The sequence below is a fragment of the Gekko japonicus genome, unplaced genomic scaffold (assembly GCF_001447785.1).
Source record: "Gekko japonicus isolate JY-2015 unplaced genomic scaffold, Gekko_japonicus_V1.1 scaffold656, whole genome shotgun sequence".
NCBI classification, from domain to species: Eukaryota; Metazoa; Chordata; class Lepidosauria; order Squamata; family Gekkonidae; genus Gekko; species Gekko japonicus.
In genome coordinates, this window is record NW_015168067.1 from 558,101 (window position 1) to 578,918 (window position 20,818).

At 46.3% G+C, this 20,818-nt stretch overlaps 1 protein-coding gene across 1 annotated transcript in view; it reads left to right on the forward strand.

Moving 5' to 3' along the window:
* The window catches only part of TMEM38B (transmembrane protein 38B), a 37,622-nt gene that overhangs the window by 11,767 nt on the left and 5,037 nt on the right, over positions 1-20,818 (forward strand). Inside the window, exons 3-4 of the mRNA XM_015414577.1 lie at positions 9,012-9,196; positions 13,805-13,892. Of these exons, the coding sequence (XP_015270063.1) occupies positions 9,012-9,196; positions 13,805-13,892 (273 nt within the window). The remainder of the gene's footprint in view (positions 1-9,011; positions 9,197-13,804; positions 13,893-20,818) is intronic.

Sequence of the window (20,818 nt, forward strand, 5' to 3'; positions counted from 1 at the left end):
GCTGAGAATACAGTGCAATTGCTTACATATGTTTTGGCTGCCTGCTTGATTGATAGATGCCAGGCACAGAAAAAGCTGGCACTGCCGCTTCACAGATGAATGTGTGTTTTCACGCACAGAGGTGATCCCTGCATAGGAAGACAATGATTTACCACTGCATCCAGACCCGTGTGATTTATGATAAACAATTAAGTGGGCATATGTCAGGGGTCTGTAACAGGTAGCCTGTGAGCTGCTGGTAGCTTGCTGGCTGCTTTCAAGTAGCTTGTGCGTGCTCTAGATTAGAAGACCCAGGAAAAGGCTGGAAAAGATGTCCTGTAGGCTTTTTTAAAAAGCCTTTTTCGTAGGGTTTTTCCCTCTGTGCTGCTTAGCTTTATTTCTGACACTCTTCTTAGTCTATGTTCAGTTTTTGGGGCTTGGTTAATGTTTGTGTGTATTCGTGTATTAGATCAGGATATATTTCATAACTCAGAAGTAGCTTTCATTAAAGAAAAGCCTGGTGACCCCTGGCATATGTAGTAGTCGATATGCGCGCCAAAGTCACAAAATCCCTTTGCTTTGGGGAGAAAAGGGTGGCTTCCTAACTTTTTGATTACTTTATAAAAAATTAATCACAACAAATACTGTTAAGTGTTTTCTTTTTGCAGTTAAAATGTATTTTAAGTGAGTCCCAGGGCTATTTTTGGGCAGGAACGCACAGGAACGGAGTTCCGGCTGGCTCCTAAGTTGGCCACGCCCAGCAGGAACTCATTAGCATAATAGGCCACACCCAACAGCAGGAACTCATTAGGATTGGCTACATTAGGGGTGTGTGGCCTAACATGCAAAGGAGTTCCTGGTACCAAAAAAGCCCTGGGTTTTGACAACAAACAAGGTAAACAGAATAAGAAGCAAAAGGTGGGTGTGGTTGGATGACCACACTTCTGGTAACACGGGGGTGTGGCCTCATATGCTAATGACCTGTGATGTCGGGTGTGTGGCCTAATATGCTAATGGATTTCTGCTGTTGGGTGTGGCCTATTATGCTAATGAGTTCCTGCTGGGCTTTTTCTACAAAAAGAGCCCTGGCTGAGTCCTATTAAACTTGGAAATCTCCCCCTCTCCTGGTGCTCATGGAACTAAGTTGGGTAGGTGGAAGGAGCCATTTGGGGATAGATACAGCCCTTGGATGTGCAAAGCAGTGAAGTGGAACAAATGTACCAGAAGCTTGTGGAGGCCAAGTTGTTCCATGCAAAATGAACAGCTTGGTGGGGTGGGGTGGGGTGGCGGAATGGTCCAATGTTAAGACGTCTGCAATAGAATCCTATGCATAGATCCAGTTGGTCAGCCGTGTTGGCCTGAAGCAGTACAACAGATTTAGAGTTCAATGGCACCTTTAAGACCAACAAAGGTTTATTCAAGGTATGAGCTTTCAGGCGCACACACACTTTATCAAATACGTTAGAATGGCAGGCAAGGTTCAAACTTATAGCCAGAGAATGAACAGCAAATTAACATGCAACACGATGATGATGAAGATACGCAAAGTGACACCAAGTAACATGTTAAGGTTATAGGGTCAACTGGCAATAAAGCGATAACTGTTATTCTGTGCTCAGTCCCATTGTACTGTTTGTGGTGTAATGAGGACTGGGTCCATCCGCTAGCTCTTCTCAAAGACAATGTGTATAAATTGTAACAACTGTCCCCCTCCAATCCTTTCAGTATAAAATCTGCCCCACATACTCATGCTATGTTCCCTATAAAAATATGTACAGTGGGAATTTTTATGCTCCACAGAGCAATCTCAGCATAAGATCAGATAGCAGCGCAGTTGAAAGGGCTTGGCTTCCTCCTTCTGTACTTAAACCTATGCCCCAATTTTATAGATTTGACACACCCACATGCCCAAACACTTACTAAGCACGATAGACTCTGAGGGGTCTGAAATATTTATCCACTAGTGACATCTACTGGTATCTATTGGAAATATCATTAAAAATTCTGAAGGGCGACAGTCTTCTAATAGCTGCTCCTAGTGCTGTAGCAACAAATACTTATTTTGACTTTCTATCATTCCAGCTCATGATGTTCAATCTGCTGGTCTTCTACACACGTATGCAAAGTATAATAGGTGTTACGCCTTTGTAAATATTGCAACTTGCTACTGCTATTTGTCGAGACAGAAGAATATGGGAGATGGCCTTCAAAATGTGTACCGAGCAATCATTCAGTAGGTGGTCATAGTTGCTAGGCCAGCACTTAATTTTAGAGGGTCTGGGGAGCAGTGGGCAATGGTAGACATCGCCACCATTCGTTCCTTATCCCCTGTCTTGCCTCTCTGGGTTGGCAACTGAACCATCTGCTATGCTTAAAGGGCCTGAGTTTTGCTTAGGGCTTGCATTTGCTGGTTCTCCATTTTAGATGTTAACATGGATGGAGCCAGTGTGGTCTAGTAGGCAGAGTGTCGGAGTAGGATCCGGGAGACCCAGTTTCAGATCCCTGTTCCTCCATGGAAACTTGGCTGGGCGATCTTGGACCAGGCACACAGCCTAAGCGATCTCAAAAGGTGGTTGGGGGTGGTGGTGTTGGGATTCTTATTGAGTAAGTCAGCAGAGTATTAAGAGACTGAGTCCATGGTGTGTATTAAAATATAAACGTTTACTATAAACCCAACATGGGGAAAAGGTACACAGGATATGAAAATAACAAAGAGCTAATATGTCTACATCCTTACAGCGAAAAGGTAAAACGGGAAGAGCCGGAATGGCATCTCCTTCTCAGTCAGAACAAAGAACGGGAGGAGGACAACTTGGTTTCCAATCAGACTAGCAAATTAGCTCCAAAGTTCCCGGGCATTCTGTTGTCTAAATAGATTGGTTACAAACAAACATGTGACTTAACAAACATCATTAACCCTGTAAATACTGAAGTGGTTTGACTTGTAACACCCAACAGGGGGGCAATGTTGTAAGCTGCTTTATATCACCCTTGGGGAGAAAAGTACAGTTTAACTGTCTAAATAAGTATGTTTTCAGTGTTCCATTAACACCCATTTCCAATTGCAAAGTGATTTCACAAGGCTATGCAGACTTTGCCCTGCCCTGTGATGTTGATGCCAGAGACTTATACTGTGTTAAAGTATTCAGGTGCCAGATTGAAGCACTGGATTATAACATGCAACACGATGATGATGAAGATACGCAAAGTGACACCAAGTAACATGTTAAGGTTATAGGGTCAACTGGCAATAAAGCGATAACTGTTATTCTGTGCTCAGTCCCATTGTACTGTTTGTGGTGTAATGAGGACTGGGTCCATCCGCTAGCTCTTCTCAAAGACAATGTGTATAAATCGTAACAACTGTCCCCCTCCAGTCCTTTCAGAATAAAATCTGCCCCACATACTCATGCTGTGTTGCCTATAAAAATATGTACAGTGGGAATTTTTATGCTCCACAGAGCAATCTCAGCATAAGATCAGATAGCAGCGCAGTTGAAAGGGCTTGGCTTCCTCCTTCTGTACTTAAACCTATGCCCCAATTTTATAGATTTGACACACCCACATGCCCAAACACTTACTAAGCACGATAGACTCTGAGGGGTCTGAAATATTTATCCACTAGTGACATCTACTGGTATCTATTGGAAATATCATTAAAAATTCTGAAGGGCGACAGTCTTCTAATAGCTGCTCCTAGTGCTGTAGCAACAAATACTTATTTTGACTTTCTATCATTCCAGCTCATGATGTTCAATCTGCTGGTCTTCTACACACGTATGCAAAGTATAATAGGTGTTACGCCTTTGTAAATATTGCAACTTGCTACTGCTATTTGTCGAGACAGAAGAATATGGGAGATGGCCTTCAAAATGTGTACCGAGCAATCATTCAGTAGGTGGTCATAGTTGCTAGGCCAGCACTTAATTTTAGAGGGTCTGGGGAGCAGTGGGCAATGGTAGACATCGCCACCATTCGTTCCTTATCCCCTGTCTTGCCTCTCTGGGTTGGCAACTAAACCATCTGCTATGCTTAAAGGGCCTGAGTTTTGCTGAGGGCTTGCATTTGCTGGTTCTCCATTTTAGATGTTAACATGGATGGAGCCAGTGTGGTCTAGTAGGCAGAGTGTCGGAGTAGGATCCGGGAGACCCAGTTTCAGATCCCTGTTCCTCCATGGAAACTTGGCTGGGCGATCTTGGACCAGGCACACAGCCTAAGCGATCTCAAAAGGTGGTTGGGGGTGGTGGTGTTGGGATTCTTATTGAGTAAGTCAGCAGAGTATTAAGAGACTGAGTCCATGGTGTGTATTAAAATATAAACGTTTACTATAAACCCAACATGGGGAAAAGGTACACAGGATATGAAAATAACAAAGAGCTAATATGTCTACATCCTTACAGCGAAAAGGTAAAACGGGAAGAGCCGGAATGGCATCTCCTTCTCAGTCAGAACAAAGAACGGGAGGAGGACAACTTGGTTTCCAATCAGACTAGCAAATTAGCTCCAAAGTTCCCGGGCATTCTGTTGTCTAAATAGATTGGTTACAAACAAACATGTGACTTAACAAACATCATTAACCCTGTAAATACTGAAGTGGTTTGACTTGTAACACCCAACAGGGGGGCAATGTTGTAAGCTGCTTTATATCACCCTTGGGGAGAAAAGTACAGTTTAACTGTCTAAATAAGTATGTTTTCAGTGTTCCATTAACACCCATTTCCAATTGCAAAGTGATTTCACAAGGCTATGCAGACTTTGCCCTGCCCTGTGATGTTGATGCCAGAGACTTATACTGTGTTAAAGTATTCAGGTGCCAGATTGAAGCACTGGATTTCCATGTTTGTAAAACCAAGTGAGTTTTAAATGTATGAATAAATGGGGGGAGGAGAAGCAAGATACTCTTACAGAGACCGTGGTTTACGGCTTCCTGAAATTAACCAGCACATATATAAAAACCAAGGATAGCAGAAACGCACAACCCTTTGGGCTTTCCGTAGCCCTTGTGCAAGCTGAGAGAAGGTGTCCATGGATGGCTGTCCTTCTGGCATCGTGGGTAGTTGTGCTGGTCTGAAGCAGAACAAAGTTTGAGTCCAGTGGCACCTTTAAGACCAAGAAAGTTTTACTTTTATTCAAGATCTAAACTTTGGAGTATGCTTGCCCACGAAAGCTTATACCTTGAATAAAACTTTCTTGGTCTTAAAGGTGCCACTGGACTCAAACTTTGTTTTGGCTTAGTGGAGAGCCACAAGAATGATGGGAGAAGCTCAACGACTTTTGCTTCTCAGGAAGGAATGCCAACCCCCTCCCCACCCCCCCGTCTTTTGGGCAGCTATATGTGAGTGGCATTCAGATATGTGCTATAGCCTTGGAGGAAAGATATGTGCTATAGCCTTGGAAGAAAAGGAGCAGCAGGAACAGGAATCACCCTACCAAGAGTCTCTGTGGGGGGAAAGACCAAAGGAGGAAACAGAAGATGACCAGAAGCTGGCGAGAAAAGAGCTGGCTACCCAACCTGAAATAGTAGCAGGGTTCATCTTTGCTAGAATACAACAGTGTGGTTGGCTCAACCACTGAAATGAAAAGGACAAGAAAGAGCCAGCCCGCTGGGAGGAAGCTAGCAGAATGCGTGTATGTGGGGTTTGTTACATAAGACATGGTATTTAACACTTACGCAAGCACTGCAGTTGCGATATTGTTGAGTTCCATAACCCATTCCCTCAAAATATTGTAGCTTGAGGGGGTTTTTTTTGGGGGGGGTGTAGCGGCATCCTTCTATCAGTATTACAGTGCTGAGAGAAAGAAAAGGGATATGAGAAATATGGGCTTATTCTGCGTAATGCACACAAACTATTTTTAAAAACAGACATTTCAAATCTGAACATACTAGGGAGGATGACATAGACTTCTTTAGCAGCAGAAATGTATAGAGCTGTACAAATAAGAGTGAAAAGTAAAGGAAAGTATACATGTTCCAATTAGGGCCACTTCATTTTTTCCCCCGTACCATATCACTTGTGTCCAGAATCTAGAAAATGTGGCCACTTTATATCATATTACTTAATTGGGGGTCACTTGTGCCAGCTTATTGAACTGGTCAGTTTCACCAGCTCAGTTGCTGGCAATGTCTGTTTGCCCTGACCTGGACGGCCCAGGCCAGCCTGATCTCATCAGAAGCTGAGCAGGGTCAGTCCTGTTCAGCTATTGGATGGGAGACCACCCAGGAAGTGCAGGGTTGCTACACAGAGGCAGGCAGTGGCAAACCTCCTCTGAACGTCTCTCGCCTTGGAAACCCAACGGGGTCGCTATAAGTTGGCTGTGACTTGACAGCCCCTTCTACCACTGTCACTGTCTGTTACAGAAAATGGTACTTAGGAATGGTTAAAAACCTTCTGGGGTAGAGAGAGCTCCCGAAACTTCTCACGAGCACCGTAACGGGAAAGCAGACAAAGGTCTGAATTACTTTATACTGAACGGTGGCATTGAGGCTAACGACTGGTGGCAGTCTTAACTGAAGTTATGTAATTGTGTCACTGGTGATACAGCAGCACAGCGTTGGCAAGGTACTGCTGTGATTTATGCTGCTAGAGGACTCTGAACAAAATTGTGAGGGTGAGGACTGGTGACTAAAACAGGGCAAAAGCATGAGGTATTATCAGTCTTGGTGAGAACTGGCTCGAAAGTAGGCCTTGTGGGTGTACAGTTGACCGGTGGACATCTTGTAATGTAAGTCAGACTAGAAGTTCCTGGAAATGTTTGTCCTAGGTAAAAGATAAAATGTGCTATAGCTGAGGACCTAATGGTTTGATGAGCTTCTGAATTCCTGCGTGTGCAGCACACATTGTTGCTGGTACCTGGCTCATGTAGCATTTTGTTAAGAGGGCTCAGTTCTTCAAAGGAACTTTGGCAGACTGTGCACTGTTCTTGTGCACTGTTCTTGTACAGTGTATCATATCATCTTACTCTGTCTCAAAGTGGAAGATGAATGGGAGTTCATTAGTTGACTTCTAGCGGCAGCATTCTGCACTGTGGTCTCTGAATGCTCTTCAAGGGTAGCCCTAAGTAGAGCCCATTGCAGTAGTCCAGTCTAGATGTAATTAAAGCATGGATCACTGTGGCTAGATCAGACTGAGTCAGTAATGGGTGCAGCTGGTACATCTCCTAAAGCTGAGCAAAAGCACTTCAAACCACAGCAGCCACCTGGTTTTTCTAAGGTAACTGATGTGTTGAATAGCACAGGCTGTGGACCTGGCTTTTCAAGAGGAGTACAACCAAATCCAGGGCAGGGGAGATCACCTCTGTCTTCTCAGGATTAAATTCATACAAGTTATTGATCTATATTTATCAAGTTTCTGCCCTGCTTTTCCAGAGAACCTCCCCAAGGCGGCTCACAAAATAAAGAATAAACAGCTTTAAGACTCTGATAACAATTTTCTCAAGCAGACAGTAAAAATTATTTTAAAAGGTCAGCCCCTTGATTTAAAAGCCTGGGGGAAAATGAAAAGTTTGGTCTGGTGCCTGGAAGAGTATACTCGGTGCCGGATGAGCCTCAAGGGGAGGAGCATTCCAAAGGTGAGGTGCTGCCCCTGTGGTTGGGGCCATAAGAGCAGGGCTTGGGAGGGAAGAGCTTAGTCCTTCCATAATTTTGAACATAATCTTTTTTAGGGGGGTTGTCTTATATTCAGGATAATGTCGCTTTTGGGTGTACAAGGTTGTTTAGCAGCATGTGCAATGTTACATTTATTGAAATTCATTCCTTTAAAAGCCAGAAGTGTGAATTCATATAAACTTCTTTCAGCCCTGATAATGCTGCACGTTACTTCTTAATTTCAGCCAGTTTGGTGTAGTGGTTAAGTGTGCGGACTCTAATCTGGGAGAACCGGGTTTGATTCCCCACTCTTCCACTTGCACCTGGCTGGATGACCTTGGGCAAGCCGTAGTTCTGATAAGAGCTGTTCTTGAAAAAGAGCAGTTTCTGTCAGAGCTCTCTCAGCCCCACCTACCTCACAGGGTGTCCGTTTGGGGTGGGGAGGGGAAGGGAGTTTATAAGCCGCTCGGGTAGTGAAGGGCGGGGTATAAATCCAATCTCTTCTTCTTCTTCTTAATTTCAAAATCCAAAAGAGCTCTACACTGTTGTTTTCCCTTGCTCAGTTCTTATGTAGGATGGAGAGGTTTGGCCAGATGCCTATGACCCAGCATGAAATCACCACACAACGGATTTGGAAATATGTTGGATTTGGAAATAAATTGGCCACAACTTTATTGATTACAGCTGTAAGAAGCATTGGCACAGCATGGGTCCACTGGATCCAACGCATCAGCCAGCCCCATGCCAACCGATGTGCCCCGTTACCCAGTCAGCCGGCATGGGTGAAGATTGCGGAATGGCAGGTTGCCGGAGATCACACCGATGACTGCCCCTTCGTGTTCTCCCCTGCCATATGGTTGTGAGGGCAAGCGGTGGTAGTCCTTGAGCAGGCTTGCTCCCATCAGCACTCATGCCAAGGTGGTCCCCATATCTGGGCAATGGCATGCAGGCCGATTTCTGTAAACGGATCCGGCCCCATGCTGTTACCGCCAAACAGTTGTGACGAGAAAGAAAACATAGACAAGATTCAACTGCACTAATAAGCTAACAATTCTAAACTAGGCAGTATTGGTGGCACTTTGGCCCCTTTGATAGATCCTTATACATTATCAGTTCCTGAAGGCATACCTAAGGGTGGGATGGGTGGGCAAGCAGCTCTGTGGCCAGACAAAGGCTGGGGTGGGGAAGGCGAGCAGCCGGCCTCTTCCACTTGAAACCGCCCTCCCCTGGCTGCCCTGTCACCTTGCCATTGGTCTGGGGGAAGGGGGGAAGTCCTGACTTTCCCTCCGCTTGGCGACCCCCCCACCCAGCATCCGGCCACCTCTCCCTCCCTGCCCGGCTCCGCAAATATCGGGCCACGCCTTGTCGGGCCCTTTTTGCTTCCTGCAGCAAATGTGTTTCGGTATCTAAGGTTAAAACTCTTTTTAATTTTCCCTTTTCTTTTTAGGTATCTCATATTTTATTGTCCACATGACCTTTTCTATCGCTACGTGTCTTGCCTGCCTATTAGGCTGTTGGTTTCAGGGATGAAGGAAGTAACTAGAACGTGGAAAATAACGGGCGGAGTCACTCATGCACACAGCCACTACAAAAATGCGTGGATAGTCATGATAGCCGTTGGCTGGGCCAGAGGTAATGTTTGAGAACCCTCCTTTGTTTTGCTTTGTTTTTATTAGTAAGTGTTTTGAACACTTCAGATATTGCTTTTAATGGTGAACCTTTTGATGATGGCCTTTTTGAGGATGGGCGAACTTAAATCCAACGTGTTCTCTTTTTCTCTTGGTTCCTCCTTCAACCTGTAGAGCCTGATACACCTATGCTTACTCAGAAGTAAATCTCACAGATTTTAGAAGAAGGGTAAGCATGCTTAGGATTACAGCACAATGCATATTTACTTGGAAGCATGTCCCACTGAGTTCACTGGGGTTTATTCCAAATGTAAGTGTGCATAGAAAGGTAGCATTTAGTCAAATGGAACTACCTATGCCTTTTGGTGGAAGGATTCCGGTTTACCTCTTTGTTCCAGTTGCCAGTGCTGCACTTGAGGTAGAATGGGCTAAGTGAGCTGGTAGCTAAAAAAAATAACTTTCCTAGCTCATAAAACATTTTAGCACTGCATCGGTTCTGCAAGTTCCATCTTGGGCAAGTGTAGGCCGGAATCCTTTCAGGTCATTGTGAATTGAGGCACTGTGGGCGAGTAGTTCGTGTCAGACTAGGATCTGGCAATCCCACACTGAGATCCTTACTCTGATATAAAGATTTTTGGGTGATTGTAGGCCTACTTCACAGGGTTATTGTGAGGATAAAAATGGAGGAGGGGGAGAGAAGTGTAGGCCACCCTGAGCTGCTTGGAGGAAAGGCAGGACTGAAGCTTGGGGTGCCACAAGTGGCTACCCTCTCCCCGATGTTGTTCATCATCTACATGTGCCCCCTCGCCCAGTTAGCCCGGGGGGGTATGGGCTGGGTTGTCACCAATATGCTGATGACGCCCAGCTCTATCTGCTGATGGATGGACAGGCAGACAGACTCTGCCCCAGAGGTATCGGACAGGGCACTACAGGCCCGTGACTGGATGGCTTCAACAGAGTCGATTGAAAATGAATCCAACAAAGGCGGAGGTCCTGTACCTGAGTCGTGGGGAGTTGAGATCTGGAATCCAGCTCCCAGCCCTCGGCGGGACACTGCCGGTGCTGAGGTTGAGGAGGGTGAGAAGCTTAGGGGGTGCTCCAGGATCCCTCTCTTTCGATGGAGGCTCAGGTTGTTGCCATTGCTTGATTGGCCTTCTGTCATCTGCTGCCGGTCAGGCAACTGGTTCCCTATCTCACTTCCTGGGACTTAGCTACAGTGATCCATGCAATGGTCACTTCCAGACTGGATTACTGTAACTCGCTTTACATGGGGCTGCTCTTGAACTTGACCCGAAAACTGCAGCTAGTGCAGAATCCAGCAGCATGTATGCTGACAGCAACAGCTGGGTGGGCTCGCATTCAGCCAGTGCTGTGCCAACTGTACTGGCTGCCGATAGAGTACTGGATCCAGTTCAAGGTTCTGGCATTAACCTTCAAAGCCCTATGCAGCCAGGGGCCTGCATATCTTTGGGATTGTCTCTCCCCATATGTGCCCCACAGAACATTGCGCTTAACTGAACAACGTCTACTGGTTGTCCCAGGCCCCAAGAATGTCTGGCCAGCCTCAAAGATGGCCAGGGCCTTTACTGCCCTGGCCCCAGCCTGGTGGAGCAATCTCCCACTTGAGATCAGAGCCCTGCGGGATTTGTTACAATTCCGCAGGGCCTGTAAAATGGAGCTGTTTCGCCGGCTTTTGGCTGAGGCGGAGAACATCCAAAACCTATCTCTGGCCTCCCCTATTGAAATCACAGGCTTCTGAATGGCCTAAACGGAGCATAGTTAACAAGGCTTTCACACTGTTGCTTTTATCATTGTTTTAAAATGTTGTTTTTAATTATTTAACTTACATATTATTGTTGTCACGATTTTTGTGTGACCTTGTAACCCACCCTGAGCCCGTTCGCTGGTAGGGTGGGATAGAAATCGAAATAAATAAAAATGTCCTAAATAAAAAACTTTATTATCTCTGCTGAAGAGAGTTTCTTATCTCCAGGCTTGACTGAATTCCCCTTTCCTTATTTCCTGTGCTTTAAAAGCATTGTTTTGAATACACCTCTCGGTATTCTAAAGGAAATGAAAATCTTGTTCTTATAACTGCAGACTTTCAACAAGTCAGGTTTTAAGACTGTAATAACTTTCCTTTCCTCTCCTCATTTTCTTTTCTCCTTTTGAAATCTGATCTCTGCCTAAATAGGACCTTGTAACCCACCCTGAGCCCGTTCGCTGGTAGGGTGGGATAGAAATCGAAATAAATAAAAATGTCCTAAATAAAAAACTTTATTATCTCTGCTGAAGAGAGTTTCTTATCTCCAGGCTTGACTGAATTCCCCTTTCCTTATTTCCTGTGCTTTAAAAGCATTGTTTTGAATACACCTCTCGGTATTCTAAAGGAAATGAAAATCTTGTTCTTATAACTGCAGACTTTCAACAAGTCAGGTTTTAAGACTGTAATAACTTTCCTTTCCTCTCCTCATTTTCTTTTCTCCTTTTGAAATCTGATCTCTGCCTAAATAGGGAACATTACGCTTTATTTTGCCAACTTCTAGGTGGGGCCTGGCCATTTTCTGGAATTACAACTGACCTCCGGGTGACAGATCAGTTGCCTTAGGGGAAAAAATGTGCTTTGGAGGATGAGACTTATGGCATTTTACCGCACCGAAGTCCCTCCCTTCTCTAAATCCCACCTTCACAAGTAAGGTTTCCAGGTCCCCCTTGTCCACTGATGGGAGATGGGAGGATAGGGTGGCCAGATCCATGTTGGGAAACTCGTGGATATTTGGGGATGGAGCCTGGGGAGGACAGGGACCTCAGTGGAGTACAATGCCATAGGTTCCACCCTCCAAAGCATCCATTTTATGCAGCAAAACTGGTCTCTGTAGTCTAGAGATGAGCTGTAATTCTGGAGGATCCCCAGGTCCTGCCTGGAAGCCGGCATCCTTATTCCCTTGGCTCTACCCCAAAATCTCCAGAAATTTCCCAAACCCAAGTTGGCAACTCTGTGCTGTAACCATTTCGGCGAGCCCGCCCACACGTTACTTATGCTAGCCATTTGCGGCATAAAGGGACGAAGCGAAAGCTCTCGTAACAATGACAAAAGTTCTCTGGCTCTCTGTCTTTACGAGACAGTGGTAACTGGGCACGCAGCTATTTACAAAACTGAGATATGAGACCAGTCTGCTAGGATTATAAACAGTTTAACTGGTTTGCATGGCCCCAGTTACTTGCATTAGCCGGATCTTCTCTGCGCGGGCGCCAGCAAGTAAAGGGGGAGGACCTGAACATGGGGAGGGTTGCAGATGTGCGCAAATGGCAGTGTGGAACCACACTGTTCTGCAAAGCCCTGATCAGCAGCTAGGGAAGGCTTTCTTCCATGTGAACATAAGGATGGCATTCTGGAGTCCTCTCTAGCGGTTGCCACATTGTGGAGTGTGCTGTCTGCAGGGGCTCTTCTTTCTCATTCCCTTGCCTTACTTCAGAAGCAGATGAAGACTTTCCCGTTCCACTGAGCTCTGGGGACTGAAAGCTAATGTTTTATAGCCTGATTATGCTGCTGCTGAAGTGTTTTTAGCAGGTGGCACTGAATTAATTTTAGTGTCTTGATTTCTCTTCTTAACCTGTGAGCCACTTTGGGAGGGTTTTTTTGTTGTTGTCAAAAAGTGCTATAAAAAACCCCCTAGTCTGTCTAGCCCTTACGATGGGGCCTTGATCCCTCCCCCCTACCCATAAGTGAACTAGTCCTGTCAATGCAGACTTTCCCTCTCCTCTTCACCTCTAAAACTGGCAAAGGGTTGGAGGCACAGTCCCTCCCAGGGCTGGATTTGGTCTAGCAACCTCCAGTTGCTGACACTTACTATACAGGCCTTGTGGTAGGGTCGCCAAGTCCCCCCCCCCCCGGCCACCAGTGGGGAATGGTAGGTAGGGTTGCCAGATCCAGGTTGGGGAACTTCTGGAGATTTGGGGGTAGAGCCTGAGGGGACAGGGATGTCAGTGGGGTGCAGTGCCATCAAGTGCACCTTCCAAAGCATACATTTTCTACAGGGGAACCGATCTCTGTATCCTGGCGATGCGCTGTAATTCCGGGGGTTCCTTAGGTCCCACTTGGGGGCCGGCATCTCTACCTTGTGCACACTGCTGACACAGCGTGCCTAATAAGACAATTTTGTGTTTGCGACTTTGGGGTTGCCTCTCATTCCAGGAAGGTTTAAGGGTGACTCTTTTGAAGCTTTCTGGTTTCTTGCTAAATGAATTCTATGAATTCTAAACTTCTGAGTGCTAAGGGATGTTGGCTGCCTCTATTCTTTTCCACTGTTCATCTTTGACAGAGCTGAAAATGAATCTGCCTGAATCCCCCCCCCCCCCTAAAATATTAGGGCTTGCTCTCTGGTAATAGGATGCTTTCTAAGGAGTTTCAAATTGAGGATCCAATTTCAGCAGCTGCAAAGTAGGTCATTGTGTTCACGTATATAGCTTGAGGGGTGTATCCTGTTCCCACTGAAAGTAGTGTGACAACTTTGCAGTTGGCCTAACTATAAGCAGGATCGAGTTATGGAAGACCTCTTTGAACCAGTTTACTCATGTTATATATATATATATTTCCCCATTGAATTGTCAGGAGCTGGCGGTGGCCTAATATCTAACTTTGAACAGTTGGTGAGAGGTGTGTGGAAGCCGGAGACTAATGAACTGCTGAAGATGTCCTAGTAAGTGGTAAAAAGCACATTACAACTGGCACAGTTCTGGGAATGGCTTTTTCCTTTGCATTCAAAGCCCTACGTGAGCAGTTCTTCAGATACAGGACTCTTCAAAAGGCATGCTACCAAACAGCAGCTTTCTAACTTTCTCCCTTGATGGTTTCCACACTGACTTGTTGGCCAGGAAACTCCCCAAGAATCCACTTTGGATCCCTCATGTACCACAGGGGATTCTGGGACACTTTCTAGGGTATAGTCAAATAAAGCACTACCTTCCCCCCACCCCCAAGCTGGTGGTTTCCACATGGGAATCTTACCCCCTGTGGGTATCAGGATGCCCCCTTTTGGGGGAAGTCTCCATATGACTTTGTGCTCATTCCAAACACAGATTTTGTGAGGCCCCTTTAAGATGGAGCCAACGGCGGGGCATGCTTGGCAGGGGGCTGCCATTGTCACTGCCTTGGTGCTTTCAAGGGGGTGGGGGTGGAAGGGATGAGACTGTGTAGAAGGAGTCACCATCCACCTCTGCCCTGCTTGCCACTGCTTCCATAGGGGGGGGGGACCCTCCCCTGTCTGTGCTAGCTTCATTAAGGGTAAGCATGCAGTTTTCTAAAGAAATTTCTACTGATTTTTTCATTATGCAAAGACCTTTCAGGGAACCCCGTGATTCCCTGGAACACAGGTGGAATTAAAAAAATATTTTTTGCTTTGCTAAGCAGTCAGTGCTTTGCATGGAAAGGAAATTAATTTTCTCTCCTGTAAACATGATCTGTGTGGTCTTCAAAAAGTTGAGGTTGAATAGTTTGTTCTGTGCTGATGGGCACAATCAGGATACATAATCAGCCGATGGAGAGGCTGTGTAAGCCTGCGTGTTTGACTAGCTTAAGGTAATTATAACTTGTTTAGCTTTGGAATGACTGTGCCAAGCTACATATTTGTCAGTCTGTTGACCTCCTCTGCAATATTCTTTTTTTGAATGTGAAAACTTGAATTTGAAAATCTTTGCTTAAAACATGTGTGTGGTGCTTCTTGAGAGACCTGCTCAAACTAAAACTAGATAAAATCATAAAATCAAACCAGTAAAAACCTAGAACATAAACCATCTATGCTAAAGATCCCCACAACAATCCTCGGGCTAGAAGTAGATTGCCAGTGGAGCCTCAAGGGGGCAGGGACTTAACAGATGAGGTGCCACTGCTGACAAAGCCCTGTCTCTTGTTGCTACCAGCCTCACTTCTGCAGGTAGTAAGACAGAGAGCAGATCTTGTGAAGAGGATTTCAGATTGGATAGTAAGGTAGGAGGCAGTCCTTCATGTGCCCTGGCCCCGAATTATTTAGGGATGTTAAGGTAAGAACCAGCACTTTGAATCGTTCCCAGAAATGGACTGTCAGCCGCTATAGGTCTTTCAGTACAGGAATGAAACAGTCCCTGTATCCGGTCCCTGATAATAGACTGGCTGAAGTTTCTGGGCAGCCTTCAGAGATAGCCCGGTATCATGCTTTTTGAGGAATAGCTGGTTGAGCCAGTTAGAGCTGTAAAAGGCACTGCGTGCCACAGAGGAGGCCTGGGGGCCAACTGTAGGCCAGGATTGAGCAGTATCCCCAGGTCACAAACCTACTCCCTCAGAGGGGTGCAGCCCCCTCCAGGACAAGCTGACTCCTCAGTCCTCAAGCACTAATCTGCAATACTTCAGTCTTGTCTTGTCCAAGCTTCTCTTTATTGGCCCTCACCGATCCCATTCCTTTGTTCAGGGCTTCCACAGATCCTGCCACCCTGTGCGCTTGCTTAAAAATCTTGATGTTTATTTTTGTTTTTTATTTGTGTTCTGTACTTCCTCCAAGTATGGAAGCCAAGAACTGAGAAAGCCAGTTTGGTGTAGTGGTTAGGAGCGTGGACTCTAATCTGGTAGAACCAGGTATGATTCCCCACTCTTCCACATGCAGCTGCTGGAGTGACCTTGGGTCAGTTACAAGTTCTTTCAGAGCTGTTTTCTCACAAGCAGTTCTCGAAAGAGCTCTCTCAGCCCCACCTACCTCACAGGGTGTCTGTTGTGGGGAGGGGAAGGGAAAGGAGATTGTAAGCCACTCTGAGACTCCTTCGGGTAGTGAAGGGCGGGGTATAAATCCAATCTCCTCCTTCAAAGAGTGCATGAGGATAAAACAGGGTGGTCCAAGTAGTCCTGTGAAGTAGGCTGGGCTGAGAGCAAGCTAAATTCTTGGTATCGTTCCAGTGAGCATGCTAGAGATGCCATACAATAAATAATAAATAAATAGCATACTAGAGAGGGTTATGTCTGAACTGGTCAGTCTCCTTTCTAGTGTGCTCAAGGAACCTTGCTTGGCTTGCTCATATAATGCTAAACCTTGGATTGGCATTATGTGGGCAAGCATCAGCCTAAAGTGTTCCTTCCTTCCCTCCCATGCCCTGATTATTTCCTGATTTATGGCAAACCATAGTTTGCTGTTTTATTTGAACTGGGAGAACTAGGATGTGCTGAGAACCGGAAAGGTTGTGATGGAATTGGTGCATGAGAGTGTGGAAGTGTGTGAGCCAAGGTTGATTAATGGTTTTGTATTTCACATGAACACATTATCACGCCTACTCTGTGGTGGCGATGGGAACAGAGCAAGCTTGCTTTTCTGCCACCATTGCATCCACACAATGCTGTCCAGCAGAGCTTTTCTGGGTTGTGGCAGGGCTTTTATCACAGGCTCCTGAGAATGTAGACCTGGAAAACACACAGGCTCACTGTGATGCATTTTGCAGATAAAATTGCTGGCATCCACCGTAACTTCGATTCCCCAGTTGGTGCAAATCAGTCTTGGGATGCCGTTAGAATGCAGTCCTGTCCTAATTGTGACTTTCATCTGTTAAGGCCTAATGAGTAGGACTAGCTACTTACGGCCTACCACATCTAGACTCAACCCTTGTCCTTCATGGCTCTTGGTATCAAGCTGGGCTGGATTGGACACTTGGGTCCAGGAGGTAATAAATGCCTCTCTGCAGGAGGGCGTGGTTCCAAATGCTTTCAAAGAGGCAGTCATGAGACCCCCCTGCTGAAGACGTCATCCCTGGACCTCACTGACTTAAGATGCTACTGCCTGGTGGCCAACAGTCCAGTCTTGGGCAAGGTTGCTTGAGCAAGTGGTGGCCATCCAGCTTCAGGCAGCCTTGGAAGAGATGGATTATCTAGACTCCTTTCAATCTGGGTTCAGGCCTGGGTTTGGGGTGGAAATGACCCTGGTCACCATGACAGATGATCTCTGTTGGGAGACTTGGTGGGGCAGTGCATCCCTGTTGATTTTCCTTGACCTCCCTGTAGCATTCAATACCATTGACCATGGTATCCTTCTTGAAAATCTAGTTGAGTGTGTGTGTGTGTGTGGGGGGGGTGTTTACTATTCTTCAGTGATTCCATTCTTTGTTGACTGGCCGATTCAAGAAGGTGGTGCTGGGGAACTGCTGCTCAGCCCCATGATGAGCTGGGAGGGATCATCAAGGGACTTTGAGCAGATGCCACCAGTATGCCAATGACACTCTGCTCTATTTCCTTAAATGGTATTTGGAGATGGTAATGGGATGAACGAGGGCCAATAAACTAAAACCCAGTCCAGGCAGGACCGGGGTATTGTTGGTCAGTGGTGAAGCTGCTCTCACAGAGGAGGGAGAGCTTGTACCTGAATAAAACTTGGTCTTAAAGGTGCCACTGTCCTGTCCTGTCCTGAAGGGGGTTGCACTCCTCAGAAGAGCAGGATCATAACTTGGGTGTGCAGCTGGACCCCGAAAGACTGCAAATACAATAAGTGGCAGCAAGAAGATACTTCAAGCAGGTTTTAATGAAATAAAAGTAGGGTTAGACAGCTAAAAGTTCTCTGGGGTGTCACTTTTTTTGCTGTCAAGTCACTAGTGACTTATGGTGATCCCGTAGAGTTTTCAAGGCAAGAGGCTTTCAGAGGTGGTTTGCCATTGCTTGCTTGGACTTCTTTACTGACCAGGGCTGACCCTGCTTATCTTCTGAGATCTGAAAAGATTGGGCTAGCCTGGACAGGGTGGGTATCAGCTGGCACTGTGAGTTTTGCCCCAAAGCACATAAAATCCAATGCACGTGAACTAGATAGGATGTGAAATTGAGGCAGTGGAATCCTAAAATCAGTAGAATCCCCAGGAGTCATTTCCTGCGGGAGCGCACAGGAGCGGCGCTCCGGCGGTAATGAGCCCAGGGGGCGGGCACATGCAACAAGCCCCGCTCCCTGCTCCCAGCTGCCCTCAGTTGGGCCACGAGGAGCAAGAAGCAGCCAGGTAAGTTGCAGAGCCCCCACCGGCCCGCTTTCAGGTACAAGCTCTCCCTCCTCTGTGAGGGCAGATCTGCGTGTTCCCCCCCCCATAGTTAGCAATCCAAAACAGTCCAGTGGCACCTTTAAGACCAAGTTTTATTCAGGTACAAGCTCTCCCTCCTCTGTGAGGGCAGATCTGCACGTCCCCCCCCCCCATAGCTAGCAATCCAAAACAGTCCAGTGGAGCCTGAGCGGTGGGTGTTGCCTTCTGACGCACTTCCGGTGATGTCAGGGGGTGTGGCATATGCAAATAAGTTATGCTAATAAGATATGCTAATGAGCTCCTGCACCTCTTTTTCTACGAAATGACCCCTGAGAATCCCTGAGTGGTTTGTCTGGGAAGTGGTGTTACCAGTAGGTTGAAAATCAGTCTAGGTGAAGATGGAAATGTTGATGGTAGGTACACAGTCGATTCTGGACAGAGGCATAAATCTCCTGAAGGATCAGTTTTCAACTTGGGGGAGTTTGTGGGAACAACCCTTGCTTGATCCTTAGATTGCAGAGGTCATGAGGAGTTCTTCTTCCCTCCCATGCTTAGTACTAGCTGCAGCTTTTCGTAGGAACCAGGGACCTTGTTGTCATGACTGATGCCCTAGTGACATCCCTTTAGGATTACTGTAATAAGCCCTGCATGGGCCTGTCCGTGAACATTGTTCAGAAACTACAGTATGTCCAGAATGCGAACACATTTTCATTGGCCAGTTGTCGAGAGCTGCATACATCGTCTCCTAAAATCAGCTTTGAATCTTATAGTAGCTCACATGCAAACCGAACTGCGTTAAGTAAAAAGTTCTGTCATGACAGTTGCATGGCACAGTCCAGTCTAGGGTTGCCGGCTGTACCTAACACCCTGGTCGGAGATTGGAGGGGCAAGATCTTTGATGCTGCAGCGGTGCATGCCATCACTTCCAGCACAGAAGCAGGAGACATCATCATGCTGGGGCAATGCTCTAGGATTCCCTAAAAACTCTATAGTTAAATCATAGAGTTTTGGGTGAGCCCTAGTGCAGCTCCCTCATGCAATGGTATCACTTCCAGTTCTGTGCTGGAAGTTAATTGTGACCCCAGACAGCCCCTCCATTCACACCCCTCTTCGTCCAGTTGATCAACAGTGGGAAATGGGGGGAGGTGTCCAGGCCAGGAAATCTTCCCATGTAGTGGGAGACTTCGTTTCCACTAGTCCTATATCTGAATTTTTTCTCAAGTGCTGTTTCTCTCTGGGCTCTTTTTGTAGCAGAGACTCCTTTGCATATTAGGCGACACACCCCTAATGTAGCCAATCCTCCTAGAGCTTACAGGGCTCTTCTTACAGGGGCTACTGTAAGCTCTTGGAGGATTGGCTACATTAAGGGGTGTGTCGCCTAATATGCAAAGGAGTTCCTGCTACAAAAAGAGCCCTGCGACTGACAGTCCTGGGTGTGTGTGTGTGTGTGTGTGTGTGTGTGTGTGTGTGTGTGTGAAGCAGAGTGGTGCCCTTGGGGCCACAGCTGAGGTGGGACTAAGAACTGCCTTCACTCCCATCTCGATACTGAATGGCCTTGTGCTACCCTGACTGGAGTCTTCCCAAGGGTCCTTGCAGTATACCGGCCCTGCTGCATTGCTTACATACATCACTCATACATGCACCCCCCACCCACCCCCGTCGTAGTGATGGACACTTTACTAGTTTCCAATAAATGTCAATCTCCAAACAGTAACTAAAATTAATTGCAAATAAAAGTTCATGGGTTTGGGGGGGGTTTTTTTGCAAGAGACTGCTACGAAGTAAGCGACATTAGTATGCTGTGTGAGAGAGCCATGCCTCTGGTGCACACAGGGAGTGCTGCTTGAGTTACAGCTTTCAGCTCAGGCTTGCCGGAGCTAAATTGGGAATGTTAAATCACTCCCAATTTTAACTTCTGCTGTGGAAACTAAGAAGCGAAGCTGGCAGTCAGGCTGCAGACTGGCACTGTAAAGGGGAAGCGGGCTCATGGTGGGCATTTTTCAAGTCCCCTTGCCCTTCCTGCATGACTTCCTGATGGGTTTTTTTGCGGAAACGATTATTTCGAAAACAAGGTTGTGACTTCTAGTGTGATAAAAACAGCAGGGGCGCAAAAGCACTTAGGCACCCTGCCTCTGTGCCACTGTCCTAGGTAATAAAGAGTGACAGGAGAGAAACACAGAAATGCAAGCCAGGCTGTTGCCAAAAGTGTGCTTTGTGTACATCTCTCTTTCTCTCTCTCTGTCTCTCTTTCTCTCTCTCTCTGCCTCCCCAGTTCCTGCCTAGCTTTTTACTGAGGTATGAGCTGTCCTTCTGGAATGTGACCTAAATCCTTCAGCGATGATGGGGAAAAAAAAGTACACAATTTCTGCCTGTTTAAGCACCACAGATACTGCATCCCCCCTAAAATATATGCTGGCCAAGGGGAAAACAGAACTTTAAATGTAGAAAAAGGCAGCAAACGAAGTGAAGAGGGGAATGCTGAAAACGCAAGTGATGGAAGGAGGCATGTTTTTGTGCATAGCTCATCTGATGGCAATATTGTCGAGCCAAAAACTGAGTAGGCTTTTAAAAAAAAGAGATGTGAGATATGTGAATAACGTGATCAAGCATGACACTG